General features: G+C 36.2%; 2 protein-coding genes and 1 non-coding gene across 3 annotated transcripts in view; 2 read left to right on the forward strand and 1 right to left on the reverse strand.

The window, feature by feature from the left end:
* On the reverse strand, positions 1–27,127 carry LOC133517890 (zinc transporter ZIP10). The gene is made up of 4 exons (XM_061851361.1): positions 26,567–27,127; positions 6,342–6,480; positions 1,365–1,559; positions 1–1,210 (listed from the first exon to the last, which is right to left on the reverse strand). Exons 1-4 carry the CDS (start codon positions 26,744–26,746, stop codon positions 282–284), a joined length of 1,443 nt encoding a protein of 480 aa, XP_061707345.1. The 5' UTR covers positions 26,747–27,127; the 3' UTR covers positions 1–281.
* The window catches only part of LOC133517899 (large ribosomal subunit protein uL10m), a 147,984-nt gene that overhangs the window by 72,658 nt on the left and 47,581 nt on the right, over positions 1–27,745 (forward strand). The gene's annotated exons all lie outside the window — the stretch shown is intronic.
* Trnan-auu (transfer RNA asparagine (anticodon AUU)) lies at positions 17,115–17,187 on the forward strand. The gene has a single exon. It is a non-coding gene; the product is annotated as a tRNA-Asn (tRNA).

Genomic DNA, 27,745 nt, shown 5'->3' on the forward strand with positions numbered 1-27,745 from the left:
CTTAAATATAAAAGCCTTCATTTTATTAAATACTTAATTTACATCGCTTATTTTACGCTTACGAGCTACTTATCCTTGCAAACGGTTTTTACGTATAATACTCAATATATATATTTAAAAAACCTATATATATATAACGATCTATTTTTTACTAATACAAGACGGATTCAGGGCCTTCATTAACACTCCTATTTAGCTAATGACATTACTCGTTTGAACAACCGTGAGTACCTACAATTATCACATTATATTTACATAATCCTAAGTAGTACTTAGGATTCTCACTGTTCCGAATTTCTAAACAAATATTGTATCGAGTCTTCGTGAAGAGCAATGAGCAACATAATTATTCCTCCCGTGAGAATTCCTAGCACAGCTAACAATAAATTCATACTTTTTCCGTGATTGTTCTCGTTAATCTCGGGTACTAAATCCGCCAACGCTATGTAAAAGAAAGTCCCCGCTGTCGCGGCGTAGATCCACTGAGATGCAGATTCGTGGTCTTCTGCCAGCCAAATTCCGCCTGCCATGCCCATAAAACTGAGCACAGACGAAAGCAGATTGTAGTACAGCGCACGCCTGATGCTCATACCAGAACGCAGCAGCACAGCGAAGTCGCCTAGCTCATGCGGCAGCTCGTGGCAGAATACCGCGAGGGCAGTGGCGAAGCCGGTGACCGGGTCTCCCGCGAAGGCCGCGCCTATGGCCAGCCCGTCGGTCAGGTTGTGCAGGCCGTCGCCCACGATCACCATCAGCGCCGTCGACGTCATCGGGCGCTCGGCGGGCGGCGTCGGTGATCCTGGCATCATGGCACCTAATTCTATAGGTACAGGCTCTATTTGTTTAGCACTCTCTGTTTTAATTTCTTCAATAGTTGGTGCATGAGCAACTTCATGGGAATGAGCGTGTCCTCCATGTAATGTCTGCATAATCGCTTCGACGGCGTAGAAAAGTAAAATAGTGAGGAAGGTGACACTGCATTTGAGAATAACTTCAGTTTCTTCCTGCGGTTCAGATGAAGGGCCATGTGATTTAAGGGCATGTGGCAGTAAATGTAGTAGAGCATCTCCACAGAGCGTTCCTACTGCTACGGCCACGAGGAAGTGCAGAACTTGGCTGAAGATAGCTGACTTTAGCAGTGGTACCACCGCTACTCCAAGTAATCCGGTAGCGCTGATCACGAGTATGCTCAGTGATGCGTATATCCAAGCTATAATTAGAAGATAGAAAAGTAATCGTGAGAAATTGGTAGCATCATAAGAACTATCTAGCAGCCACAGATAAGATTAGCGACAAATTTCTTATCAATACACGAAGTATATTCGCATCTGATGACATTTATTACAAGTTTCTACTATACTTACTCCATTGTTTATCCAATTTGGTGGGCGGCACCTCTGTCTTGTAACAAGAGCGCTGGTCCAGCTGGTACACCAGCGCTGGGCACATATCCAGGAACGTCTGAGGACTGATGGTGATCACGCCGGGCTCGTTCTCTATGCCATAAACTTCTAATATATCCTTCGGCGACAGGCATGACTTTTTCAGTATTGGTTCCGCTGAAAAGCATAAAAAATATTATAAGATAATATATCAACAAAACAATTCTTGGTTATAATATAACTTTTTATGATAATGGCTCAAAAAGTGATAATTGTTGCATAATGAAGGCGCAGCGCAGAACAAACCCAACTAGCAAAAATATGTCATATAAAGGTTTATAAGGAAAAAAAAGTTATCCTAATACAAGTCACATAAACGTTTATAAGAGTGGAATTGGGCCCATTTTATAAGTAAGTAAACCTTATGATTACCATATTGTAGCTTTATTATTTGCTATTTTTTCTTATACTAGACATATAAAGGCTAGCAATAAGTATGTTTCCCATATAACTGCCAATTTTAACTCCTTTATATGTTCAAAGTCCTTATAGTTGAATTTTATAAACCTTGCTTAAGTAGAATTAACTTATAATTGTTATATGAACTCCATTCGTAAGAAGCATGTTTTTATAACCGCTATGAAAGAATCGCTTTAAATGACTTAAAACTTAAAAACGTCGCAGCAATCCTACAACAAGAATAATTGCGCAAGTGTTTCTAATAAATGACATATTTTTTGATTCATCAACCATTTTGAAAAGGGTAAGTCTATTTCTATAATTCTAACTTTGATTCTGTCTCTTTAATATTTGAAACTAAGTGGCACCTCGTTTTAGTGAGGAAATGGGGTATGGTTTTCAATTCATTTTCAACGCCCCCATTAATTGACAATGTTTTGTGGTGAAAAAAAGTTTGAATCATTTTTCATTCCTTTGTTATTGCCTCAATAAGTCTTCAAGAAATTAACAAAACCTCTATAAGGTGTTTACAAGGGAAAAACGTTTAAAGTGGTTATGTTGCGAGCTAAGCGTTCTCCATCTTGATACATATTAGGGTTCAGTAATGACTAAATAAAACTCTTTTATCCTAGATCTGCCGAACGAACTACTATGGTTATTTTCATTGATCTGGACCGATTTCTAAGAAGAGAAGATTTATTTTTCGTTCATACTGCAAATTGGCTGTCATATTCCGAATTTTCACTAAAATGTTCCGAACTTTGAAAGCCGTCAACCGAACTCTCTAAGTTAATATTTTGTACGGAACCAATTGCACTTTCGGATGTATTGTCCTTGACAAAAGAAGTGTTGTTGACATAAGTAGAAGTCGTAGTTTTACTAATATCATTATTCATTTGGTCGTACATCCTTTTCACTTTCCTCTTGTAACTACCACTTTTTTTGAACTTTTTCCATTCTTCCAAATTCATCTTTTATAATTTTATGTAAGCAAACTTAATTCGTGTAATGGCTGTCTTTGTCATATAAACAAAAGTTTTATGACAATAATAAGGACTACACGCTTATAATTACTATATACCTGACTAACCAAGACTTGAACTCTTTTGAAAGTCATATAAATGACATGTATTCCATTGCTGTAAAGACGTTTACTTTCTGACCTCTATAAGATAGAATGCTTTATAACGATCCTGTGTATTTCTTTTATAAGATAAAAAGCCTCCGTGATAGCCTTTATGTGTCTTTTAATAGTATTTGGCTAAAAGCCCGTATAATTAGCCATTATAAGGTAATTAATATTTTTAGTCTTATAGTGGCCATATAATTTGGTGTTATTGACGATTACCGAACCCAATTATAAAGGTTGTAACCTTATAAGTAAAGGTTTTATTGTAGTCATATAATTTAGGTTTGTAAACGTTTACCTGACCTTATTATAAAGTCTGTAGCCGTATTAGCTTAATCCTCTTGTAAAAAGCTTTTATACGGTATGTTGACATAAACGATGCCTTTAAATGACGTTTATAAGAGTTTTCGCCATATAAGCCTTTGGTTATAAGGTTATTTTGCTAGTTGGGAAGACGGCTATGACGCTATTGAGGAGCATACTTGATCGAATTTAGTATTTACGCGAGCGGGCAAGAGCGAGATCCCTAATAGGATAATCGCGGGCTATAAAATGACAATGACACTATCCGTTCGCATGAGTACATATACATACACAGGGCTGTTATTATCACATCGCACCGAGCATCTCTCTCAGGCAAACCACCACATATGTGATCTTCAATTGCGCACGTTGTGATGTCTCTAGAGGTCACAATTAAGCTGGTTCGTTGAGACGAAAGGTCCGGATCTATGTTGTTTAGCTCACTGACGTACCATTCACGCAAACGGGCAGTGAGACAGGAGTGACCGGGACTAGCTATTTTTCATCTTATCATTATAACGGCCTAACTTGGCGAACAAGGCTGTTGAGTAATACTAAGACGTAAGCACGTAATTGAGAGTTCCCGACAGTTCTATTCAGTGATGGCTATTTGAATTAAGAATCATTCTAGGGCTCAATACATCAATATCGAGGACTTAGAAATGACGTAGAGTTGAATATAGTACACATGCTTCCATGATCTAGAAGACCTAAATTAAAAAAAAAAACAGTTTCAACGTTTTCATTGCAAAAAGTCGTATTGGGCTGAAGGGAATCCCCAGACGAAAGCTGTGCGAATAGTCTGTATCGCTTTCTATTGAAATCAACGCGGGACATGTTACACCGGACCTAACTATGCTAATTTCTAACAACTACATCGACAACGCCTGTGGTTGTGATGAAAAATGGAGTCACCTATTATATTATTGTATTTTTACCTATTAGGCTCTTGGATATGCCTACCTAAGTTGCTTTGGCCTTAAGTAAGCTTTGGAAAGCATGTAAATTCCTGTATTGCAGTAAGTATACCCAACAAGTATTCTTTTTTAGTTTATGTACTTCGAAAGGCATTCAGAAGGTCGAATGACAAGAGCAAGACAAGGTTAGGTTTTTCATATAACAATAATGATTAGGAAGAAATGCTTCCACTAATGTAGTTTCCTCACGGTAGCCTGTAAAATTCATTGACAAACGCCAATCTAGCCGGATTGGTCACAGCTTTGAAAAAGGCCGTCGAAAAACGGATTGGTGCCCATTATTGTCATTTGGTCATAGTCATAGCGTGTTTGGCGCGTAGTTGATACGAAACGGTGTCTGCAATTGGGTTTTTTGTGGGTATGAGACAACGTGAGTTCATTCAAGTGCGGCCGAGCAAAATAAGGAACTTAATCGCGAACTTGATTATGTTTGCGAAAGGAATAATGGTTAGGTATTCTAAGAATATACCGGTATCAAGATTTGGCATGTGTCTCGTTTTCCGTGATAAATTATTTACATACCTACCTTTATATAATCTATATATTGTCTGAGTCTACGAGTCTAAGGTTAAATTATAGTTCTTCCGCTATCGCAGCGGTTTATGAAGGTTTCAAAGGGCTTTATCATCAATGATACATATGTGTATGTACCTCTATGTACACCGTATTCTGAATGTAAATACCTACACCGTGAGATCAAATCATATGTGTTTAGCGCTAAAAGTCTTAGTCATACCTATGGCTTGAAAAGTGGCAGCGCGAAGGTCGGGCATCTTATAAACACGGTAGCGACTATTTACAAATGTAAGTAAACGATTTTAGCGACAGTTCTAAAGTCAAGGCCAAAAGTCATTTACCGAACTTGACCTAGAGTCTTAGTCTACTTATTAGCTTTTTTCTTTTTCTCACCATAAAATCTTCGATCTTTATTCTGGAGGGTGAATGATAAAAACCTATCAAACATCTATGTAGACTATTATGGGCAAAATGGGACTGTATAAACCGTTAGTACCTCAATATAGTAAAAAATATGATTGTTAATTCTAAAATTGACTTTCTTTAATTTGTAATGTAACCTATATGTTTGAATTTATCCCTATGAACTCTTGAGTAAAAATGAACGGCTTGACAGTTTCGCATAAAATATTTGACCAGCCAAAGTATAAACATTTACTGAATTAATAAATAAATCAGTGCAACATTTACAGACCCTTCCCATTAATCATTCAGAGTACTTATCTACTCTACGCTAAGACGCCAGCCAAGTTTTAAGACTTCTAAGTCAAATATGATGCGGCCATACCTACATTGTCACTACCAAGCGTTCCGTGGTTCCAACTCAGTGCAAATTTATCGAAACGTAGACGGACTCTAGGTAACACAAGACATTATGATGTTTGGTTACATAATATTACAAACGATGGTTGACTGAAGTTGCTGTACCTAATTACCGACAACAGACAATTACAGTAATAGAAGTCCACTTCCGATTACGATCTACTACTATTAATGAACTTAGAAGCTATGCAATGAACTTTGATAATCTACCTCTGGAAACCTATCCAACATTAATACTAAATGTAGATAAGTCTTACCTTTTCTTAATAATATATTATAGATAGTATATTATACATAGTATAGATTAAGTGATATGTCTTGCGTGATGTTATCTACGTCCTCCGTCATGAGCCTGTGTAGCCTATCATGACGTGATACATTGTAGAAGAGGAGAGTCGGTGGCTAACCAGCAGCGTTAAATTGCAGTTGAGTCACAACAGCCCGACTAGCCCTAGCCGCCCGGCTGCAAGTTAGTTAGAGGAGGGGGAGCGTCGATGGCGGTGACACATTTCGTGCTGCAGCGTGAAGGTGCTGTTGACGTGGTGGACAGGTGGACAGTCAGCGCAAGGATTAGCCCGCCCAGCCTCAGCTGCAAGTCAGTTCTCACTGGAGGGGAAGTGCCGGTTGCTGTGCTGCATGTCGTGCATTAGCGTCAAGGTGCCGTTGATGCGGTGGACGGCCATCGCAGGGATTAGCTCGCCCAGCCCTAGCTTCAAGTACCGCCCAGCTATCCGGCTGTAAGTCAGTACTCACTGGAGGGGGAGCGCCGGTGGCGATGCTGCGTGTCGTGCATTAGCGTGAAGGTGCCGTTGACGCGGTGGTCAGCCAGCGCGTGCGGCGAGGAGAACACGCGCCCGCCCAGCCCTAAGCTGTCCAGCAGGTGCTCGAAACCCTGAGAGAATTAAAAAGTACACGATTGAGTTTCGTAAACAATGTAATAAAAATAATGTTATCCAAATTCGCAACTTTCGCTAAGTTGAAAGAACCGGTTACGAATCGTTACGACGGTTATTTACAACTAACTTTTAAAAAGAAGAGGTCCTCAGTTGGTAGAGTTTTCTTTACGTGCCCTGGTTTCTCGAAGACGTGAGACGGCTAGACCGATTTGTTTTTTTTTATTAAATTGGTATAAGGTCGTCGTAGTTATGCTCAATATCATCAATTCAGGATCTGATGATGAGATCTCAGAAAAATCGAGGGAAGTATTGAAATCTTACTTGCCTCTAGCAAGATTTTATTAAAATTATAAAACAAAACACAAACAGTGGGTATATAATTTTATAGTTTTTATCGTCGACATCGTTCAGTTTTTGTTAAATAGGTATTATTTATCAAATCAACCCTCTTAAAAATGATAGCGTAACCTAGTCGGAAACAGGTAGGTATCATAGGATACCTGATGAGAAATGATAACATATTGTGAACATAGCCACAATATTTTATCATATCAAGGACCCAATAAAAAGCGTGCAAAAATATTTACAAGGTTTCAAACGGAAACTAGGAAGTCAAGTTGAAGGTCAAAGCGCAATGAATTGTGGTTGCCGATTTTTGATAAGCGATAAGTAAGCATCGGATTACACCTACCTAATCATTCACGAATTGTTGTAAAATAGGTAAGTATGTTGATGATTTACAAGAACAAAATGAATGGCAACTTATCCAGCATAAATGCCGTTCTGTCATGTCAGTCAACGTATCCATGAAAGATTTCGATGTTTTTGCTTTTTTTGCATATTTGACTTATTTATTTATTTAAACTTTATTGCACGATATAAAATTGTACAAATGGTGGACTTAATGCCCCACCGTCATTGACATATATCTAAAGGGGCCAACTAATTACCAGTTCACCGGACGATATCGGCCTCTCAGTTATTCGCAAACGCTGACAATAGCGAATAACTGACAGGCCGAAACTGACGAACTGACAGTGGGCCCTTAGGACGGACCTTAGGGGCAATAAGAATGAGGCCAGTACATCGGTGTCACGCACACGAATTCGAGCCAATCGTGCAGTCTAACGCCACAACGCGATTGGTTGATGAGTGTGCATCACGCGCGAGATTGATCGCAACTAATAGTTGCATTAGACTGCACGATTGGCTCGAATTCGTGAGTGACACCACTGAACTAGCACCATTCTTAGTGCCCGTAAGGCCCGTCCTTAGATATATATGTCACTACCTAACGTGCTACGTAACCGTGACAAAACAGTTTTCTCTATCAAATACCTAGCTGTGTATATCGTAGTCCTATGGTCACCCTCTTCCTATTATTAAGAATTAAATTTATGGATTTGGTAGAGTACCACTGCTTTTCAACTCAGGCAATGTTTGGCATGGATACACAATGTTGAAGCAGCTGACGGTATTCAAATTAATTATACTCAATAGGTATCCTTTTCTGGCAGGGACAGAGAATAAATTAAAATACATACTATTTATACACGGTGTAACATGAGGAAACCGTAAGATTTTAAATGTGTATTCCTGATAACTAGGCATCGGAGTTTTTATCGCATGGTAAGACTAATAGCGAGCTATGGAGTCGACATTAGCAATAAAATTCAACTCATATTCATACTCATACTCATTCATCTATTTAATTACTGATTTTAATTTTATAGTCAAGGACAAGAATGTTAACGAGTTTGTAAACGATCCTTTAATTTTTTCTTTCATGACACAAATATAGCAAATAAGAATAATGACACTTTTTGTATTGATTAATTTATATTTAATTTATTTATTATTAATAACTAATTTATTAAGCTATTGCATAGCTTCTATCGCGGGCCTTGAGCGCGGGGACCGAATCCAGAAATTCCGTAACGAAAAAACCTCACGCTCCCCACTTCGTCTAACGTCGTTTCAGTTCGGCAGTCTTCGACACGGCGTTGTGTGCGTGCGATTAGACGTATTGTACTACTCAGAGACTTGTCATACGCTTCGCTTGACAGACAGATGAAGTGTGCGAAAGGGAAGCCATCACGTATATGAACAAGCCACGAGTGTGAAAGAGGCAGACTACATATGAGAAAACGTAACCATTTTTTGAATTCGAAGGCGGCCGAGGCGGCCAAAATCATATTGCCGTATTTTTTAACGTTAAAAATATACGAGAATCAAAATCAAAAATAAATATTAAGTAAGTAATTTAGTGAAGATGGTGTCATGTTGTGTGCCGGATTGTTGTGTTTCAGGGCCAAAAAACCCAGGGAAATACTCATTTCACAGGTAATTATGATAATCGTAGCGAAATTTTCGTAACGATATTATATCAAATTAACAGCATAAAAAGTGTAAAAAGCCAATTTATACAGTTCATTATAAGTTTTTCTTCAATTGTGTGTTAATATTTCATGATATTAGTCAATAATTTAGAATATTTTGTGTAAAAACCTAAACTGTTACTTTACGCTAGGGCTTGACAAAATGTTCATATGACTGTATCGATAACTTGTCGGTATATTAGTAGGTATGGAATTAGTTGTTCACAAGACATCATTAAGATATTAACCTTTATAACCGACGTAAAATAATAACGATTGTTATAATACCTTTTTTGAAGATGCACATGTTCAGCGATAAATTTAAACTTCACTTTCCAACACATTACTTACATTTTAACCACTTTTCCACGGCTTTGCCGCTAACACAAGGAAACACAAGACAGCGTATACACACCCAACCCAACTTGTCAGGCGGAAAAGGCGCGAATTTCAAATTTTCTTTGGTAAGTCAACTATTTGCGCCTACTGTTAACACTTAGCATGTGTTTGTGTTAACGACATTGCACATGTTACACCACTCACACCCGCATACGACAGAAACCTGCTTTATAAACGCGAGTCACCTGCTTTACCGACAGCGCCGGGTTCCATAATGCTTGATCGGACTACGTTAGTAATTTAGTCAAGTAAAAACGAAAAAACGTAAAAAGAGCGTACCTGGGTCGCCTAGCAGGACGTCCTATCGGACGCCCTAGGTATCGCTGGAGCGACATGGTGGAGGCGGATCTGCGCGAGCTTCGAGTCGACAATTGGCGAGAGGTCGCACAGGACCGAGAAAAGTGGCGCTGTCTTGTGTCGGAGGCCAAGTCTCATTTTGGGTCGCTGAGCCAACGGAGTAAGTAGTAAGTAAGTAAACGTCCCAGAACACCAAACCAGGTGAGAAAAATAAAAAATCGCAATGAGTGGCGATACGATTTTAAGTCGACACGAGTTTCGAATTAACTATTCGCAAATGTATTACAATACATATGGCCCTTAAAATGTTCGATATAGTTACGTAATGTGCTAATTATCGCACTAGTGCGGTAAAGTAGCTCCATATGTACTGTAAAATAAGTAACAATATATATTTGACCATTGTGACACATGTGTACCTATATATTTGACCATTTTGATGCTGACTGAAACGACTGTAACTGTAGCCTCGGTTATCACTATCAGTATTGTTATTTACTATGCGTCCGCTGTAAAAGAAAGTTAAAGGTACTAAAGGCGCTAATAAGGTCTAATAGTAGTAATAATACTCATACCTATTACATTTTTTATAAAAACAAACACATTTGAAAAAGTAGTCGATAAAGCAGTTAAACATCGATAGATTATTAATATGTTGTAACATGACATCACTATTTTTGTTCGCACATAGACAATTTACGCACACACTTGCATTTCATTTTTGGTCACACTTTTGAAGTTTGACAGTCGTTCTATACTATCCTATTTCTATGGTACTACTCTACGAAACTCGCACGAATCGAGACGAGCTGCTCCGAAATCGGACAAATACATAAGCAGCTGTTTATAGTAATCTGTATGTATCATTGATGTACGTAATAGGGGTAGATGAGGTACCAGGCGGTCGATCGTGAGCCACAAAATATAGGTTCCGGGACCTATATTGAATTAGTCGTATGGGTGACGCTGAAGTGTCAACATTGTCATCAAATTCGATAAAATATTGCCAAAGAATGCCGTGTTGCGCCTTTTTCCAGTGCTTCAATAGCTCCAAGCACAAAAACAAAGCTCACGGTATCACTTTTCATTCGTAAGTACTATTATAACATTTGAAAACATATTTTTTCTAAATAAAATTAAAAATTTCCTTGTTATTGAGTGAGCGCGACAGCTAAATAATGCATTACCCATGTGAGTAACACGTTTATCCGAGTGTCAAGTAGGCGTGCCCACTTCATGCATTGTAGAGTCAGCAATTTTTTTTATAAATAATGCAACTTTTTAAATCATGTGCTCCTATTCCTTGAAACTATAGAATGTAACCGGTTTTTATTTTAATATACTTACGAATAACCGGCTGTTAACCAAAAATCCAGTTTTTCTGATAGTATTGTTAAAACAATATCTTGCATTAACTTGAAACCCAAATATCGGGAATAGTCCATCAAAAATTACTAAATAGTACTTGTACAACAATAGGAAAACTATGGACAACATTTTTAACGAGAGCTCGGATTTACAATTTTAATATGCGAGTTATAGTGTAGTTTTAAGATGTATTTATGTATGTTGAAAACTGTGTAAAAAATATTTAGAACAGATATTAGATCAATCAAATTTAACCTTTTATCATAAACAAAAGAAATAAATAATAATCATCTCTATTTGTCAAGTAAAATGTATGATGACTGGTCTGGCCTAGTGGGCAGTGACCCTGCCTATAAAGCCGATGGTCCCGTCCCGGGTTCAAAGTTCTAATGATGGAATCCATGAAGAATTGAGGGAACACTTAAAATCTTATAGGTACACATATAGTGATTTTTGTATTGTTTGTCTACAAATTAAGCATTTTCATCCAAAAACTGGCAATTAGTGTAGTGGAACTGCTGATGATAAACAGAACGAAACTCCCTAACTACGTATTTACCGTTTGAGTATTTGTATTAATTTGTCCTCTTTGTAGAGCAACTAAGGTGATGAAAATGAAAACGATGAAAATCAGAACGAATACTTTAAATTGAACATTCTAATGTAAGGGCACGCTGCCGTCTCAAATCGAGAAAAGTGGGACATTGCTAATTTCGCCTTCGATAGGGAATGATTTAAAAAAATATAACTTCAAAATCAGTATTAACGTTAAAAAAATGAAAACTATAATGTTTAGAGAAAAAACTTTCACTTATTTCTATTTTAAAACGAGCTGCAGCTGTGGAAATGCCTAGCGATTGAATTGTGAAAATTAAAAATGATGCTCGGTTTCGTTTTTTATGAAAATTTTTTTTCTCCATACATTATAATTTTCCTTTTTATACCGCCCTCTCCGCATATTTTTTTTAATTGTATAGATAAACTATCGGTTTTACATATAAAATACATACAGTTTTACATATTTTATTTAATGTGTTAGCGAAAAAAAATTGTTTTCCATAAAATAAATAAAGTGCCTATTTATTTTAATTTCGTATATTTTTTATAAATATTTGTTTCCTGACGCTACCTAATAAAGACCGCCGTTGAAGGCGCTTATTCCCATGACTTACAACTTGTCCAATATAAGTGAATCCGTATACGTATCGTAACTATGAATAAACAAGGTTCACACTTTTATATTGGTTATCTTGAGTCGTGCGCTCGGTGAACGATTGGAATATATAAATACCAGGAGTAACTACGAATTACCAGTGTTTACATTATCTCTTGTCAAGCGTACTTGTCTTTTCCGAAAAACCATCAGAAGTGAAACCTCGAGATCCCTATCAACTGAGATCATATCGTTATACTGGTTTACTGGTGGTTGGTTATGGTGGTATTAATATCAAAGAAAAAGAAATACTGCATAAATAAAATAAATAAATAATTATAATTGCATAAGTTGATACAAAATGCTATGCAATAGCTTTACCGCGGCAGTCCCCCGAGTGCCACACGTCTTTTTTTATTACCTCTTTTAATATACAAATTAGTTTTTTTTTTATGAGAATTCTTAATATAATCAATACAAAAATGATCATTATTATTATTTGTCATATTTATATATTCAAAGATAAAATTAAAGGATCGTTTACAAACTCGTCAACGTTCTTGTCCATGATTTAAAATTAAAATCAGTAATGAAATAGATGAATGAGTATGAGCATGAATATGAGTTGAATTTTATTGCTAATGTCGACTACCATGCGATAAAAACTCCGATGCTTACTGATCACATTTAGAGACTAAAATGGCATTAATACTTTTCTGGATTTCCCCTAGTTTCAGAGTTAATACCAATAAAAAAAAACATCTTATTGTAACTCAGTGCAAAACACGTTTTTGATGGCAATGACGCCATCATGGGTCGTAGTCTAAATATCCTTTACAGTACATATGGTGCTACTTTACCGCACGAGTGCGAAAATTTGCATATTACGTAACTATGTCAAACATTTAAAGGGCCATATGTACTGTAAAACGTTGTACGATACATGTGCGAATAGGTAATTCGCAACTCGTGTCGATTTAAAACACCCTTCGGTCGTGTTTTAATTTATCGCCACTCGTTTCGAATTTCCTATTTTTCGCACTTGTATCGTAATGTACTATTTCAACACACTTGCTCAAAACGACGTTTTTATTCCACCGATTTTGGCTCATAATCCACACATGTACTTTTTCAGTATATTATAACACTCGTGGTTTTTCATTATATTATCCGACTGAGGTAAGAAGGTAACTGCGTAAAAACGGAGCTTTCTTAATTTGGTCGAGTAATACATTATTTTAACCAACTATTAGGTTTCAAATGTTAGTTCAAAGAGGTTTTATCACACCAAACCTAATTTATAGATTAAATTATCTCGTAAATTACATTAATGTTTAAACATAACATTTTATCGATTTCATCTCCATCCGTCGAATAGAAAAACGAAAATATTAGCTTTTTACATTTTTTAAATTGGCTGTTTGCCGATTTCGTTCGCGCGGGCCTTTGCCTTGCGCGCGCATTGGAATCGTGCGTAAATAGTACATTGTGCATTGTGCAACGACGGGGGTAAGTGAAATTTTGGATACGAGGGTGGTAATACCCGACAGCCGCAGGCTGGAGGAAATTAAAGACCCGAGTTTGCAATATTCTTACCCCTGGAGTTACACACAATGTTTTTCATTACTCTTGCGAAGAAAAAACTAAATTTTAAGCGAAATAATTCTTAAATACGGTGACATATTCACTTTCGTCCGCCATTTTGGAATTTCTTGGCAGGCGAGGTATTGAAGGCACAGACCTATTCGGCATTTAGCCACGATTGAAAATGACATAAACAAAACTATTAAATTATAAACGTTAGTATTTTAGAAGTAAAACTCATTTATGCTACTTGGTTTGTATGAATAAGTGACATAATAAAAAAAAGCTATAACTCCCTAGGGAGTCTAATGCAACTATTAGTTGCGATCAATCTCGCGCCTGCCATTTTTCGTATTTGTCATAAAATTGGAATAGTTTTGCATGTTTTTAGTGTATATAGTGACGAAAATGTCATTTTCAAGCATTCAAAATGAAGAACACATAAAATTGCCGCTGCCAGTAATACTAATAGAGGCAAAGAGCCGAAAACGATAGCCTTTTACCATCGAAATCGGGTGAAAAATTATTGGCGGCATATGAAACTTTTATTCAATGGAAAATCAGCAAAAACGCCCAGTCTTTCTTAGAAAACGTGTTGGCAGCTTACTTCAATGAACGGCGAATAAGTTCCTACAAGTACAAGCCCAGCACGCTTTGGTACAATATTTGATGTTAAAACTGTAAGCCACAATTTCGAAAATTGTACTTTTACTGTTTTGACAAAAAAAAAACGAATTTATAAGTTTTGTTTTTTCCTCGCAAGTGTGTTGAAAAACGTCGTATGAAACGCGTGTGCATTGACATAGACATAGACATAGAAGACATAGAATTTATTTATTTAACACCACATTGAAACATGTTTACAGGCAATACTACAAAACATTACAATGAAACTTAATTAGGCACAAATTTATGTTTACATGTAGATATAAAAAACTTTTAAAATTATGATGCTAAAAAGGAGCGAACCTCAGCATGTGTTGCAGTGAGCAGGCTTACCTACTACAACGCTGGTTTTCAGGCCGACCCTTCGTACAATACGAATTTACTTGCTGCTTGTCGGAAACTGTATGGCTAAGACTGTTTTAGTTTGTGTAGAAAATAATATAGGTATGCAAATATATGTTTGTGTTTATGGATATATTTATAAGATTATACTGTATGATACTAAGACATATGTGATAGTAGGTTTAATGTTTAGGCTAAATAAATACGTTGGGTAATAAAGTATATATTGAGGAAATAAATAACATGAATGTAATAATTTTACTATAAGTAAGTACCGAGATTAACAAAGTTGAACGGCGCATAAGAACGATTTCGACCACTACAGATACGACGGCTTTACTCTAGTACCAGGAGGTAGCATGCTTTGAAATTCTAGAAGTTGTTGTTTGAGTTTTAATTTAAAAGTACTAATTGTATTTAAGTTTTTGATAGGTGGCGGTAAGTTATTCCAGCATTTTGTTGCTAAGTATTTAAAACTACCTTTGAAAACGGCAAAGTGACAATATCGCCTCGTGTGTAATGACTAACTTAGCACACTTGTATCATAATGTACTAATATTGATAGATGTCAAAAAGTGACAAGTAACCTTTGAAAAAGCGGCCAAGTGCGAGTCGGACTCGCCCATGAAGGGTTCCGTACCATTTATGACGTATTAAAAAAACTACTTACTAGATCTCGTTCAAACCAATTTTCGGTGGAAGTTTGCATGGTAATGTATATCATATATTTTTTTTAGATTTTTCATTCTGTTATTTTAAAAGTTACGGGGGGGGGGACACATTTTACCACTTTGGAAGTGTCTCTCGCGCAAACTATTCAGTTTAGAAAAAAATGATATTAGAAACCTCAATATCATTTTTAAAGACCTATCCATAGATACCCCACACGTATGGGTTTGATGAAAAAAGTTTTTTTGAGTTTCAGTTCTAAGTATGGGGAACCCCCAAAATTTATTGTTTTTTTTCTATTTTTGTGTAAAAATCCTAATGCGGTTCATAGAATATACATCTACGTACCAAGTTTGAACAGTATAGTAGTTTGCTCTTATAGTTTCGGAAAAAAGTGGCGGTGACATAATCGGACAGACAGACGGACATGACGAATCTATAAGGGTTCCGTTTTTTGCCATTTGGCTACGGAACCCTAAAAAGTAGGTTTCACAAAAAATCTTTATAATTCATTTTCAGTGCCAATTTTACCATAACATTAGCTTTTTATGTACAAATATATTCAAATTTTGAAAAAAAAAAAATTTTTTTTTTTGGCGAATGAGTTTAAGTACGAAACTCATGTAAAAAAATCCTTCTTTTGGCCTCAGAAGTGCGTGGTTGAAATCTTTTGGGTTCCTCGTACTACTGTTACACCGTGTATAAACTATTCTGTGTATAACACCAATATGTATACTTAGTATAAGAGGTTTAGGATTATTTAATATTCAGTAGTAGGTAAGGTAAATAAGAAGATTAGATAACAATTAGGTGTGGCAGGATTAGACATAATTTTACGAATAACAAGTGAACAGTAAACAGTTATCATAGTCAATGATGATAACTAATATCTTGACAGGAAAACCTAATACCATATAGAAGCAAAACCCGTTAACTATGTAAACATTAGGATACAAAGTATGAAACGTATTTTACCCACTGACCGAATTTCCCAACTTCAATTGCGAGATAATGGTAAAATAAATAAATGTTTCATAATCGTATAACATCACTTTTCTAAATAGATAAAAAATGTGTTACCTAGCGGTAACAGTGCATAATTGAAGATAGTATGATATGTAACATACAATTTTATTAATTTACAATTAGGTAAACTTTAAATTTGTAATAGCATAAGATCTGTATTGCATACGATAATTACCTATCTTCCTATTGACTCTTGAATAAGTTTTGCTTAAATTGATTTTGAATAAGCAGAAACGTCTGCGAATGATGCTATTAAGCTTAGAATTAGATTATTTTAAGAAGTGAAACGTTCATACGATAGATGTCCCCTAGACCCATATGGCAGAGCGCTGGAGTATCGATCCAGATGCCGTGAGTTCAAATCTCACTCAAGGCAGCAGTGGCGGCGCGTCACAAATGTTCGTAGGGAACCCGGAGCTCATTTTGCTTTCCTTTTCTCCATGAACCGATCGTGAAAGTCATCAACAGGCTGAAATTAGACAAGCCGGTGGGAATCGAGTTCTTTGAACGATCCGCCACTGCAAGGCAGTAATATTTCCACTTTTAAATTTATTCTAAACTTGACAGCATTGTTCGAAGACGTTTCTGCTTGTTAAAAATCAATTTAGTATGGGTAGCACATCGTTGCTGGTGAATTTCCAATATGACTTGGAACTCCGGTATTAGCCTTTTAAGAAGTGTAACGTTCTTACGGTAGATTTCGTTAGGGGGGACCCATATGGTGGGAAAATTTGCTGGCTGGGATGAGGTCTTGGTGGCTCAGTTGGCAGAGCGCTAGAGTATTGATCCAGATGCCGTGAGTTCAAATCTCACTCAAGGCAGTGATATTTCCACTTTTAAATTTATTCTGAGTTTTGTTTTATTCGCTATAGTCATTCATTATAAATATGTACCAGTGTGTGTGTGACTGTGTGTATACCAAGGTATAAAATGGTTTATTACGCATGAAGCTTGTTGAGTCGTTGTCCTACTTAATCCCCAATTTTAGGTCCCCAAAAGTGTGGCCACCATTTGCCGTTTAGTTGAGCAAATTATAAGCAAATTAAAACTGTGTGACAAAGACCTGCAAAATTAATATACCGGATTATACAGAAATCGATTTGTTTATTAGAAAATACATTTCCTCTAATGAGGGTGCCAATGGACGGTCGACTCAGTTTAAAACGCCAGTCGCGATGGACAGCGTGGTGTGACATCACGACAAGCGCCAGGGCTATAACTGCGAAAACCGAATTTCGCGAATTGCGGGCATCTTTCTCTGTCACTGTAATCACGCCTTGATTGGAGTAAAAGAGAAAAATGTTCACAATATGCGAACTTCTGTCTTCACGGTAGGCCCTTTGGATTGTTTGACCGCGTGCTTTCTGCGGCGGACGGCTGCCACGTATCAAACGAACCGGATTAAACTGCACTAACTATTAACGTAACGTTACCTAGTTATAAAAATTCGAAGTCTACCAAAAATGAAGTGCAGCCACATTTATTAAAAGAGGTTGATCTCTCTTGTTCTAATACCGAATATTGCAGTTCACTTAATCGTCTCATAATTATTATAATAGTTGTCTAGTGAATCATTGTTATATTGTAGATAGATCTATGAAGCGTTTATTAAAGTAAACGAGTAGATGATCTATCTAACGTATATGTAAGCGAATAACGCTCAGTTCAATTCAATTTAATTCAATTTTATTTATTTCGTCATCACAGGTAACAGTTAGGTGACAGTAAATTAATACAGTATTATGTACGTCAGCCATGACGAAATTTAAATTGCAATTATATATACAAAGCAGATACCTACTTAATATAATAATAACCTTAACCTTAACATTCTGTAATTACAAACTTAGCATTTATATATCCCATATAAGATCAAGATACTATTATTATAATAATTTTCTAAATAACAAGTCATATTTTTGGTAAACCAATCTTAATAAATCAGATGAAATTTAAATTTGATATACCTAAAAGGCACTCGTCAGTTGTCAATTGTTATATCCGGTTCACATCTATTCCCGTGGCATTCCTAGAGATCGAATCCAGCGCTGGAACGCTACTGGAATAATGTGAAACGGCAGTGGAATATAATCATTCCAGTAACCATTCCTGTCCAGTGACTGGAATGATGGTCTACTTTTGATTACAGCTCGCCCAATCCTGTAATGATGTAGACCGTCCACCCAGTGCTGGATTAAACGTTAAATAGAGAAAACGTATTGTTTTTGGTAACAGTTTCTATAAATTCGCTGCATGATGAAAACGACTGGAATTAATGTAAACGATGCGATCTTGCGATCCAGATCTAGTGCAGTGCTGGATTCGATCACTGGACTGGATGGAATAGATGTGAACGGGGCATTATATTGATAACTCTAGCGCTATCTAAGACGCTGTTTATATAGCTCAAAACTTATTTATTGTGTTTTAAACATGAGTAAATAAAAATAAAATGCTATTACTTATTGTTATTGTTGCTGTTGCCGCGATACTTATTGTTATATGAGATATATAGTAGGGAACTAAACCTAATTAATTAACTAATAATTTATATCCATTAAATGTGCCTGTTCCGAAATGATTTGAGAGCGATTCATAGGGCCTACCGATACCGCGAACATTTAATTAGGTTTACGTTTTTATTAAAAAGTAAAAGAGTTAAGATGCTTGCAATTTACGAAGTTCGGTTTTCGCGGTTATACCTCAGGGCGTCTGCTAGCTGGCGCGGGTGCACAGAGCGGGTGAGCGGGTAAACGAAAAATAGTATGAGTACGCTAAATGGCGCGGGCGCGTGCGACCATAGAGGTACAATAATAAGTTTAGAGATGATATGGTAGAGCCGGGAGATGACCGAACGAGATGCTCTTACAGAACTTTTAGTAGGAGTAGCAGAGAAAGCGCTATTGGTTTTTTTTACAGTAATATCGTGTTTTAATTATTTATGATGAAAAAGGATACATTTTGAATAAAATTAAATTATGACTACTTATAAAATAAAACTACTAAAACTAAACCTACCTAGAAAAATAAAGATACCTAAAACAGACCCTGGCCTCATGGCAGGGTGCCCATCATGCAGGCGGCGGCAAGCCTTTGCGCGAGAAAGCTGCCTGCGCGAGGGTCTCCCGTTGCCTCCCTCAATCCAAGCTCCCTGTGAAGCCCACGCGCACCTTTGCCCCACGGATCAAGTGTCTCGACACCAAAAGCTACGAATTCGTTTCGTAGATGGTGCCGAGACAGCTATATTTATTTGTTTTAAAACGTTCTCGGGCGTCAGCCGCCGCCCTGGCGTTTCTGCTGGTCGCTGGCAAGTAGGACTCTGCCAGCGTATCGACGCAAGTAGCGTCCCACACCAGCGCACGGCCCATCCTTCAGGGGATCAACGCTATTGTTTCTCCTTGTCACAGTAAATGTTACTATAGGTTATGGTGGGCAACAAATAACCCGACCAAATTACGTAGGTTGTTTTTAGTATGGTGTCAGGAATGTTAAAACGTGTTTTTACGGGCACACGCGTATAGCACATATATCTGGGAGCCTACCGCGAAAATCGAAATTCGCAAATTGCGGGGATCTTTCCCTTTAACTCTTACTAAGACGTAATTAGAGTGACAGAGAAAAATGCCCGCAATTGACGAACTTCGATTTACGCGGTTATAGCCCTGATCCTACCATACCATTCGACGGATTTTACCTACAATGGCACCCGCGGTACGTGCACGAGCGCCAGCTAGCGGACGCCTTCATAGATTTACGTAGAACTCGTGTTACATAAACATATTTAGACACAAATAGTGAAAAATTATTTTTAAAACTATGTTTCAGTAAATATTTCACAGGCTAGTGATTGTGAAAAGATTTAGGTGATATTGTGTCGTGAATGTCGTCGAGGCGTTCGATACGGTTAATCAAGTGCTCCTTGTGTAGCTGGGCGTGACGTGCGACCAATTTGCCACTGATTGTGAACATATAACAAATAATTATTTTTGAGAATCCTTGAACGTAAAGCGTCTACGGTCTAGTTTACCAAAAATCTTTAAATTTTTGAACAGATTTCTGGGCCAGATCTGGCTTTTTAATAAGTATAGTAGTATAGAAAAGAATTAGGACACTGGATATTTACTATACAGGATGTTTTTTTAAGAAAGATTGACTCTCCCATACAAAATTTTAACATCAGACCAGCCAAAATGCATGAATCAGCCAAATTATTTTTCGCGATTAATTATAGGAGGCGACTAAAAAAACGTCCTGTATACAGATAACAAAAATGGTGGGGATCCGTTTAATTTACGGGGTGAGTGTATAGATTATACTGAGTAACTTTTACTATGGGACCAATCCCGAAATCGCGAAAAAAAATATTGGCTTTCTCATACATTTTGGCTGGTCTGATGTTAAGATTTTGTATGGGAGAGTCAATCTTTTTTCATATAACACCTATCCTTTTGTATGCTACTATACTTATTAAAGAGCCGGATTTGGCTCAGAAATCTTGTTAGGTACCTACAACCTGTATAACACTTGGTGGTGATGACCAAAGTCAGTTACATTTTAAAATACCCAAGTCGAACTTATTCTACCAAAGTATATCTTACTTAATTCCTAGTTATAATATCAGTTAATACTAACTAATGAATCAAGAGCTGTAATTAACGTTTGATTATAGTTCTACAATAACCAACAAGCATGTAAATAATTTTTAAGAAAAAAGAACCGACTTCTATGAGGAGACCGGTGAAAGAAAAAATATTGTTGATTTTGGATTTCATGCAATGAAAATTGGATTCAAAATCTAATTTGCTTAACAAACACAGCGAAGAGGACAAATCGCCAAACGTGAACTATGCGTCGTTAAAGAGTTCCATTCTGATGATCATCAGCAGTTCCAATGCTTGATTTGTTAAAGAAAATGCAAAAACCGCTATAATTATGTATGCCTTTAACATTTGAGGAGTTTTCTCGATTCCTCATAGATTTTACCGTCAGATCTCGAGTTTGACAAAAATGTGTCTTGAAAACCTAATTCGCCTAACAAACATAACGAAGACGACAAATCCCCAAGCGGGAACTATGCGTCGTTGAAGAGTTCCATTCTGATCAGCATTAGCAGTTTCACTTCATCATATGTCACTTTCTTAAATGTAAATGCTTGATTTGTTGATGAAAATACAAAAATCACTATTTATGCCTTTCACATGTGAAGAGTTCCCTCAATTCCTCATGGATACCATCATCAGAACTGAGTTTTGACACTCTGTATACCTATATATAAATTTAATCAAAAAATAATTTTCAAAATCAGTTCAGAAATGACGCGGTTATGAAGTAACAAACAAACAATAAGATTCAACCGAATTGAGAACCTCCTCCTTTTGAAATCTTGAAGTTGGTTAGAAAGCCTAGCGTAAATTGAAAAATTTGCATCTTGGTTCATAGTTTTATCATATTGTTGCTACCCATATATCAATCACCTACCAAAATTTTAACACATTTCAAAGTGGAAATATACTTAATTATTTAATATATTTGAATCCGATAAATCCTTCTTCTTCGCGTTGTCCCGGCATTTTGCTACGGCTCATGGGAGCCTGGGGTCCGCTTGACAACTAATCCCAAGATTTGTAAGTTTTAATAATTTTTTGTTTGAATTAATAACTGCATTAAATAAGTATGATATAATTGCCATATCGCGAAATATTTTAATTTTGTATAACTATTGTGTTATAAGGTGGCATAAATTAGCCATTAACCAGGTGCGCCAATGTATTTGTGTGCAAGTAGGTGTGTGGCATATTTTGAAAGCCATAAACAACGTAGCATTATTTTTGACGTAGGTAATTAGGTAATGTAAAGCCGTTAATGAAAAATAAAAATTGCTGCTTAAAAACTAAAGTGCCGATTAATGATAATTAGGTAGCTATCTTGTTTGTTTATATTATTTAATCAGCTGTAACACGTAAATCTATAATAGATGCTCGAACGTGGCGCTTGAGTAAGTCGGTTTCATTGTTAATTAGTACTTAATTTAATTAGTAAATTATGAATAAGTACAACTTGACGTCACACGTTCATTCGGCGTAGATAGAAAGTTTTTGTAGAGGTATATATGTATATACATATATATATATATATATATATATATATATATATATATATATATATATATATAAGTAAAGATTGCTAGGTACAGAAAAAATATTGAGAACAACATAAAATTACCAATTGTAGGTTGGTCTTGGTATTGGACATTTTTTTATTTTATTTGTACTTTTGAAATGAAATCATTGTTTATATGAATAACAACAGTAAATTGTGACATATTTTGTGACATTCTAGATAATTTTATATTATTTTATTTTGAATTGTACTTATTTATTTTCATTCTTTTATTTTATTTTTATTTTATTATAAATCTTGATCTCATCGTCAAAAATATTGTTTACTTATATAATGTTATGATTTAATTCTTTTATGTACCTACTAACATGTAGCGATAATGACATGGCACTAGCAATATTTTATTGAATTTTAATATTCTGAATTAATACATGTTTTTAGTAGTAGTAAGTAGACATATTTTGTGGTTTTTGTTAGGCGCCATGATATGTCTATTTATAATATGGTTTGAAATTAAATACGTTTTTATCATTAAATAGGATAGTTAAGTACTGTTTCTTTCCGAAAACCTACATTTTTGGCTGTTTCTAACTGAATAATTTAAAATCAGATTCGTAATCATCCGTAGGCAGTCTGTAGGTGTCATCGAGTGCCTAATTCTGACTAACTCAGGTCTACTTAGGTTCCCTACTGTTTTAACGAGGCATTCAGACTAAACGTAAGTATAAAATTGTCTGCCTAAAGTGCGGTAGTTAATAACTTGGAGGTGAGTCATTCACATTTTATTGTACGACGAAGCTTAACTCGTTCTCGTTTTCAGACATAGCAACGTTAAGAGAATCAAAAGTTAATTTTTAAGCACCCTTATAGATACATTTTTTCAGTAAACAAGAGATATATGGACACGGGTTGTTAACTTATATCGTATTGTCCAGAGAAGAGACTTTTGTCTAAAATATGTTTGACCGAGGTAGAGTTAACCAAGATAACCCTGCAGCGATTTCGTAACACAGACTGTGAAAGTGTTATTAAGAGGGAGTAGTAATGCAATCTTAACGAAATAACGGTACTTTTTCTATGAAATTCCATTTCAGGAGAAAACGGTTTTCACTAACTAAATCTTTATAAAAAAAAATACTTTGATTTTGATGTCAATCGCTTCAGCATAATATATTCTAGGTTTCGCTTTCTTGAAATGTTTTTTTGTAACATTACCTATTTCAATGTATCAGTAACATACTAAAAAATCATGGAGAAGTGGAAAAACATTTTCTCTTTTCTTCCCTCTTCTAACGTCATAATTTCATAGAATTTGATGTTTAAAATAAAACTCATCAAAATCGTTGCAGAGTTATCTTAGTCTAACTCCAAGTATTTATTTACTAAAAATTTACTATGAAATGAGCAATATGTTTTGTTTCCACCCGTGCACAGTCATTGCTCATTAATCGGGCCGATGCATCTGCGTCGACGAGCTTCATGTTTATCTTTTCTGTAGAGAACAATACCGACTGTAATTTTTAGGCGCTTAATCAACTGCCGTCTAACTTAGAAATAGAGGAGTGTCATATTGTTCAGTAAGGATTAGGTAAGAGCGCTCTGGCAAGAATGGCAAATGCGTATTGTGTAGATTTGTGGGCTTGCGCCTAATTAGAGGCACGTGCCTACATAGCGAACAATAGTAATGATGATATTATTCGTTTAAAAACAATTTTTTGTTTTGTTTCGGAAGAATAATATTATCGAGATTCTCATAATATAATTAGATCGGAATATTGTTTGATTGGAATACCTACATTTTTTATTTACAAAGTATTAGTTTAGAAATTGGGATTTTTATAAATTATGTATCTAACCTAGCCTAGTCGGTAGTGGCTCTGCCTACGAAGCAGAATACCGAAGGGTTCGAATTCCGATAAAGGCTTTTATTTAAATAAATAAATAAATATTATAGGACATTATTACACAAATTGACTAAGTCCCACAGTAAGCTCAATAAGGCTTGTGTTGAGGGTACTTAGACAACGATATATATAATATATAAATATTTATAAATACTTAAATACATAGAAAACACCCATGACTCAGGAACAAATATCCATGCTCATCACACGAATAAATGCCCTTACCAGGATTTGAACCCGGGACCATCAGCTTCGTAGGCAGGGTCACTACCCATTAGGCCAAACCGGTCGTCAAAATCAATTATTTTTAATCTAAGGTGGGGTAATAAGACGAACATAGTTTATTTTGCTCGGGACAAGACAAACAGTATAAGGATTCCATACAAGTGATAGTCTAGCCCCGGTGATAGTCTTACCCCACCTTACCTTATGTTTATCACAAATATTTGTTATCTATGTATCGCAGTGTGTATTTATCTATATAAGTATGTATATCGTGGCCTAGTGCAAGCTTTGCTTAGTTTGGGTCTAGGTTGATCTAATAAGTAAGATTGTCTAAAAATATTCATTTTAATTAGAACATATTACTTATACATTAAGGCTACACAAACTTATCTAGGGTAGGTACTATCTTATACCTTTAAATGAGCAATTCTTGTATATATATATATTTCTGTGATCTCGGAAACGGCTCTAACGATTTCGCTGAAATTTGGTATATGGGGGTTTTTGGGGGTATACAATCTATCTAGATTAGTCTTATGTTTGGGAAAACACGTGTTTTCGAGTTTTCATGCGTTTTTCTTTCGACGCAGAATATGGTCGCTAATTTCGTGTTTCCGGCCACTGTCCGTCTGGTCCAGCGGGTTAAGATAAGACGCGGACTGCTAAACGAGTGTTACGGGTTCGAATCTCGCCCGGTGACTAACTTTTGTTTTTTTTATATGTTCAAGTTTATACATAATTTTTTAATTTTTATTGTTTTAGACAAGTTTAATTTAGTAAAAAAATGTAGTTAAGATTATCACCTATAGACCACCATATTACAATAAATAGTTATAACCGAGCAAAGCTCGGTCGCCCAGGTACTACTAACTAACACTCAATTAAAAACAAGAGGTTTAAGGCACACTTAGATTTTGATTGAATTAATAGTTCCTTAAACTCATAAATAAATAATTAATTATGGAGGGATGTGGTTAAATTGGTATATGAATAATTAGTTTAGTCGCATATTGTTACTGATGTCATTAATATCTGTTTTAATGAAATAATTTAGCCTCGAATGTAACGCTTTTGTGCTCATGTAAATAACATTTTGAATGCAAATATTTGTGCTGACGCGAGAATCGAACCTGTTAACTGTGAGAGAGAAATTTATTAAACTTTATACTGTAGTTAAAGTTACAACAACTTTAATAAATTATAGATAGTACGAAAAAATATCTACCTATAGTACTTACTCATAATGTGAGTTTTACATATTTATATTTATTATTTTGTCAATATATTTGTTCATCTAATTAATAAAGATGCAAATGTAGCTTGTTACATTAGCCAGATATATGTAGTTAATCATTGTGTACTTATTAATGAGTATCTAACAAAGGATTAGGAACTCACAAAAAAGGTAAATGAGAATCATGAAATAGTTACATTTTATTATATTCCATACTTAATGATAAGTATTACGGGTTTATAACTATCAGGATAGTTTATTTGATTCTGGTTTCCCATAGAGTATCGAGCTATCAATATTTAACAGTCTGATCAACCGAAAAATAAATATTGACAAATGATTACGATAAAAATATCGCACTGTACCTGAGGTTGATGAACTTCCGTTAACTGGATACTTATAACCTTAAGGGAAACTTCGTCCTATTTATTGGCTATTAAAAAATTTTCACTGAAGCATGACAAGGTGTTGAAATACTATAATGTGTACTATTTACCGTGAAGTGTCACTCCAATCCAACTAGTTATACGTATTTATGAACTTGTTTACGTAAAGTTACGTGCGCTTATAAATATCATGTAGAAAGTTGACTAACTTTCCATCACTCATTCATAATCGAACGCATAATAACTCTCCAATGATTATAAATTGAATAACTGCCTTTAAGTACTTGTTTTCAATCGATATCTATGTTATGGAATTGCAAAAAAAACTCACCTCGAATGTAATTAAACCTTTGTCTCCGTACTTGTCGAAAATCTTGTTTATGAAGTATTTCTCGGCAACCTCGGCGGGAGGCTCTTGCCGCGTGCTGTTCAGGTCCAGCTTATTGTCGCCGACGTCGGCGCGGGCGGCGGCCAGCAGCGCCAGCGCTGCGACGACACCCGTCGTCAGCATGGTCGAGACTGAGCTGCGCTCGCGGCACTATCAGCCGCTCAACGTGCACTCGTCAGGCGTGATATGACGCGACGCTTGCGCACCGGCTGTAACCGACAGATCTGCACGACCTATTGTTTATTTACTCGCGTTTATCTAACTTCGGGTAATTTGCGCTTGATAAACTCGAAATTGAACGCGTGCTGTTGAGTCGAGGTGAGTTGTGCGTCTGAGACTCGGAGACTTTCACCTGACGCTCGAGTCCCGAGGCCGGTCGTAACACCGTTACTGATAATGTGGTACTGGTCTGCGCGGACGCAGTGGGTTGTGCGCGAAAACGACGTCAGTGCCGACCCGCCGACCAAGATCGCTCCTCCCAGACTCGATGGCAGCCAAATAATGGATGATTGCGTGCTCTGTATTTATATATAGAGTCATATTTACTTACATTATCAAAGGGGTTATTTAGTCGAACTGTGTGATAAGTGATAAGATCCGCTTCTTAAGAATATGAATTAGGTATTAATGTTTTTATATGTAAATAAACATGCCCAGACTAAGCGAAATATATTACTTATACCTAGTCCGGGATCTGCTGAAAAATACAACTACTTTATTAGCAGCCTAACAGGAAACTGTTATGCATATTACGAGTAGGCAGTGTGCATATTTTCTTAGAAAAGCCATGCAGATTCATTTACGAAATAAAGTATTAAAAAAATATACCTACTCTAGCCAGCATATATGACAAAATGGATAAATAATTTAAATGCTTTGCTGAAATAATATACTTCCTTATACCTTTGTGCTTAAAAATGTAATGCTTGCATATCAGCCAAATTAACATATTATTTGGTATGCTCTGCACCACGTTACGTAGTCAGCTCACGTGTGGACTAGCACACGTGCGTTTCCTACTACAGGGCAGTTACCCTATTCACTACTCATTTTTGTCTTGACTTGGAGTTCATTCTCAATATAACTGGTCTTGAGATCCATAAGTAGTACGCGATATCGAAG

The sequence above is a fragment of the Cydia pomonella genome, chromosome 5 (assembly GCF_033807575.1).
Source record: "Cydia pomonella isolate Wapato2018A chromosome 5, ilCydPomo1, whole genome shotgun sequence".
NCBI classification, from domain to species: Eukaryota; Metazoa; Arthropoda; class Insecta; order Lepidoptera; family Tortricidae; genus Cydia; species Cydia pomonella.

Excerpts from the sequence above, each read along its gene's own strand:
- LOC133517890 (XM_061851361.1), bottom strand. The coding sequence starts at position 26,746 with ATGCTGACGACGGGTGTCGTCGCAGCGCTGGCGCTGCTGGCCGCCGCC. Across the intron at positions 6,481-26,566 it reads AAGGTTTAATTACATTCGAG|GGTTTCGAGCACCTGCTGGA; the intron begins GTGAGTTTTTTT and ends TAATTCTCTCAG. Across the intron at positions 1,560-6,341 it reads CCACCGGCGCTCCCCCTCCA|CGGAACCAATACTGAAAAAG; the intron begins GTGAGTACTGAC and ends TATGCTTTTCAG.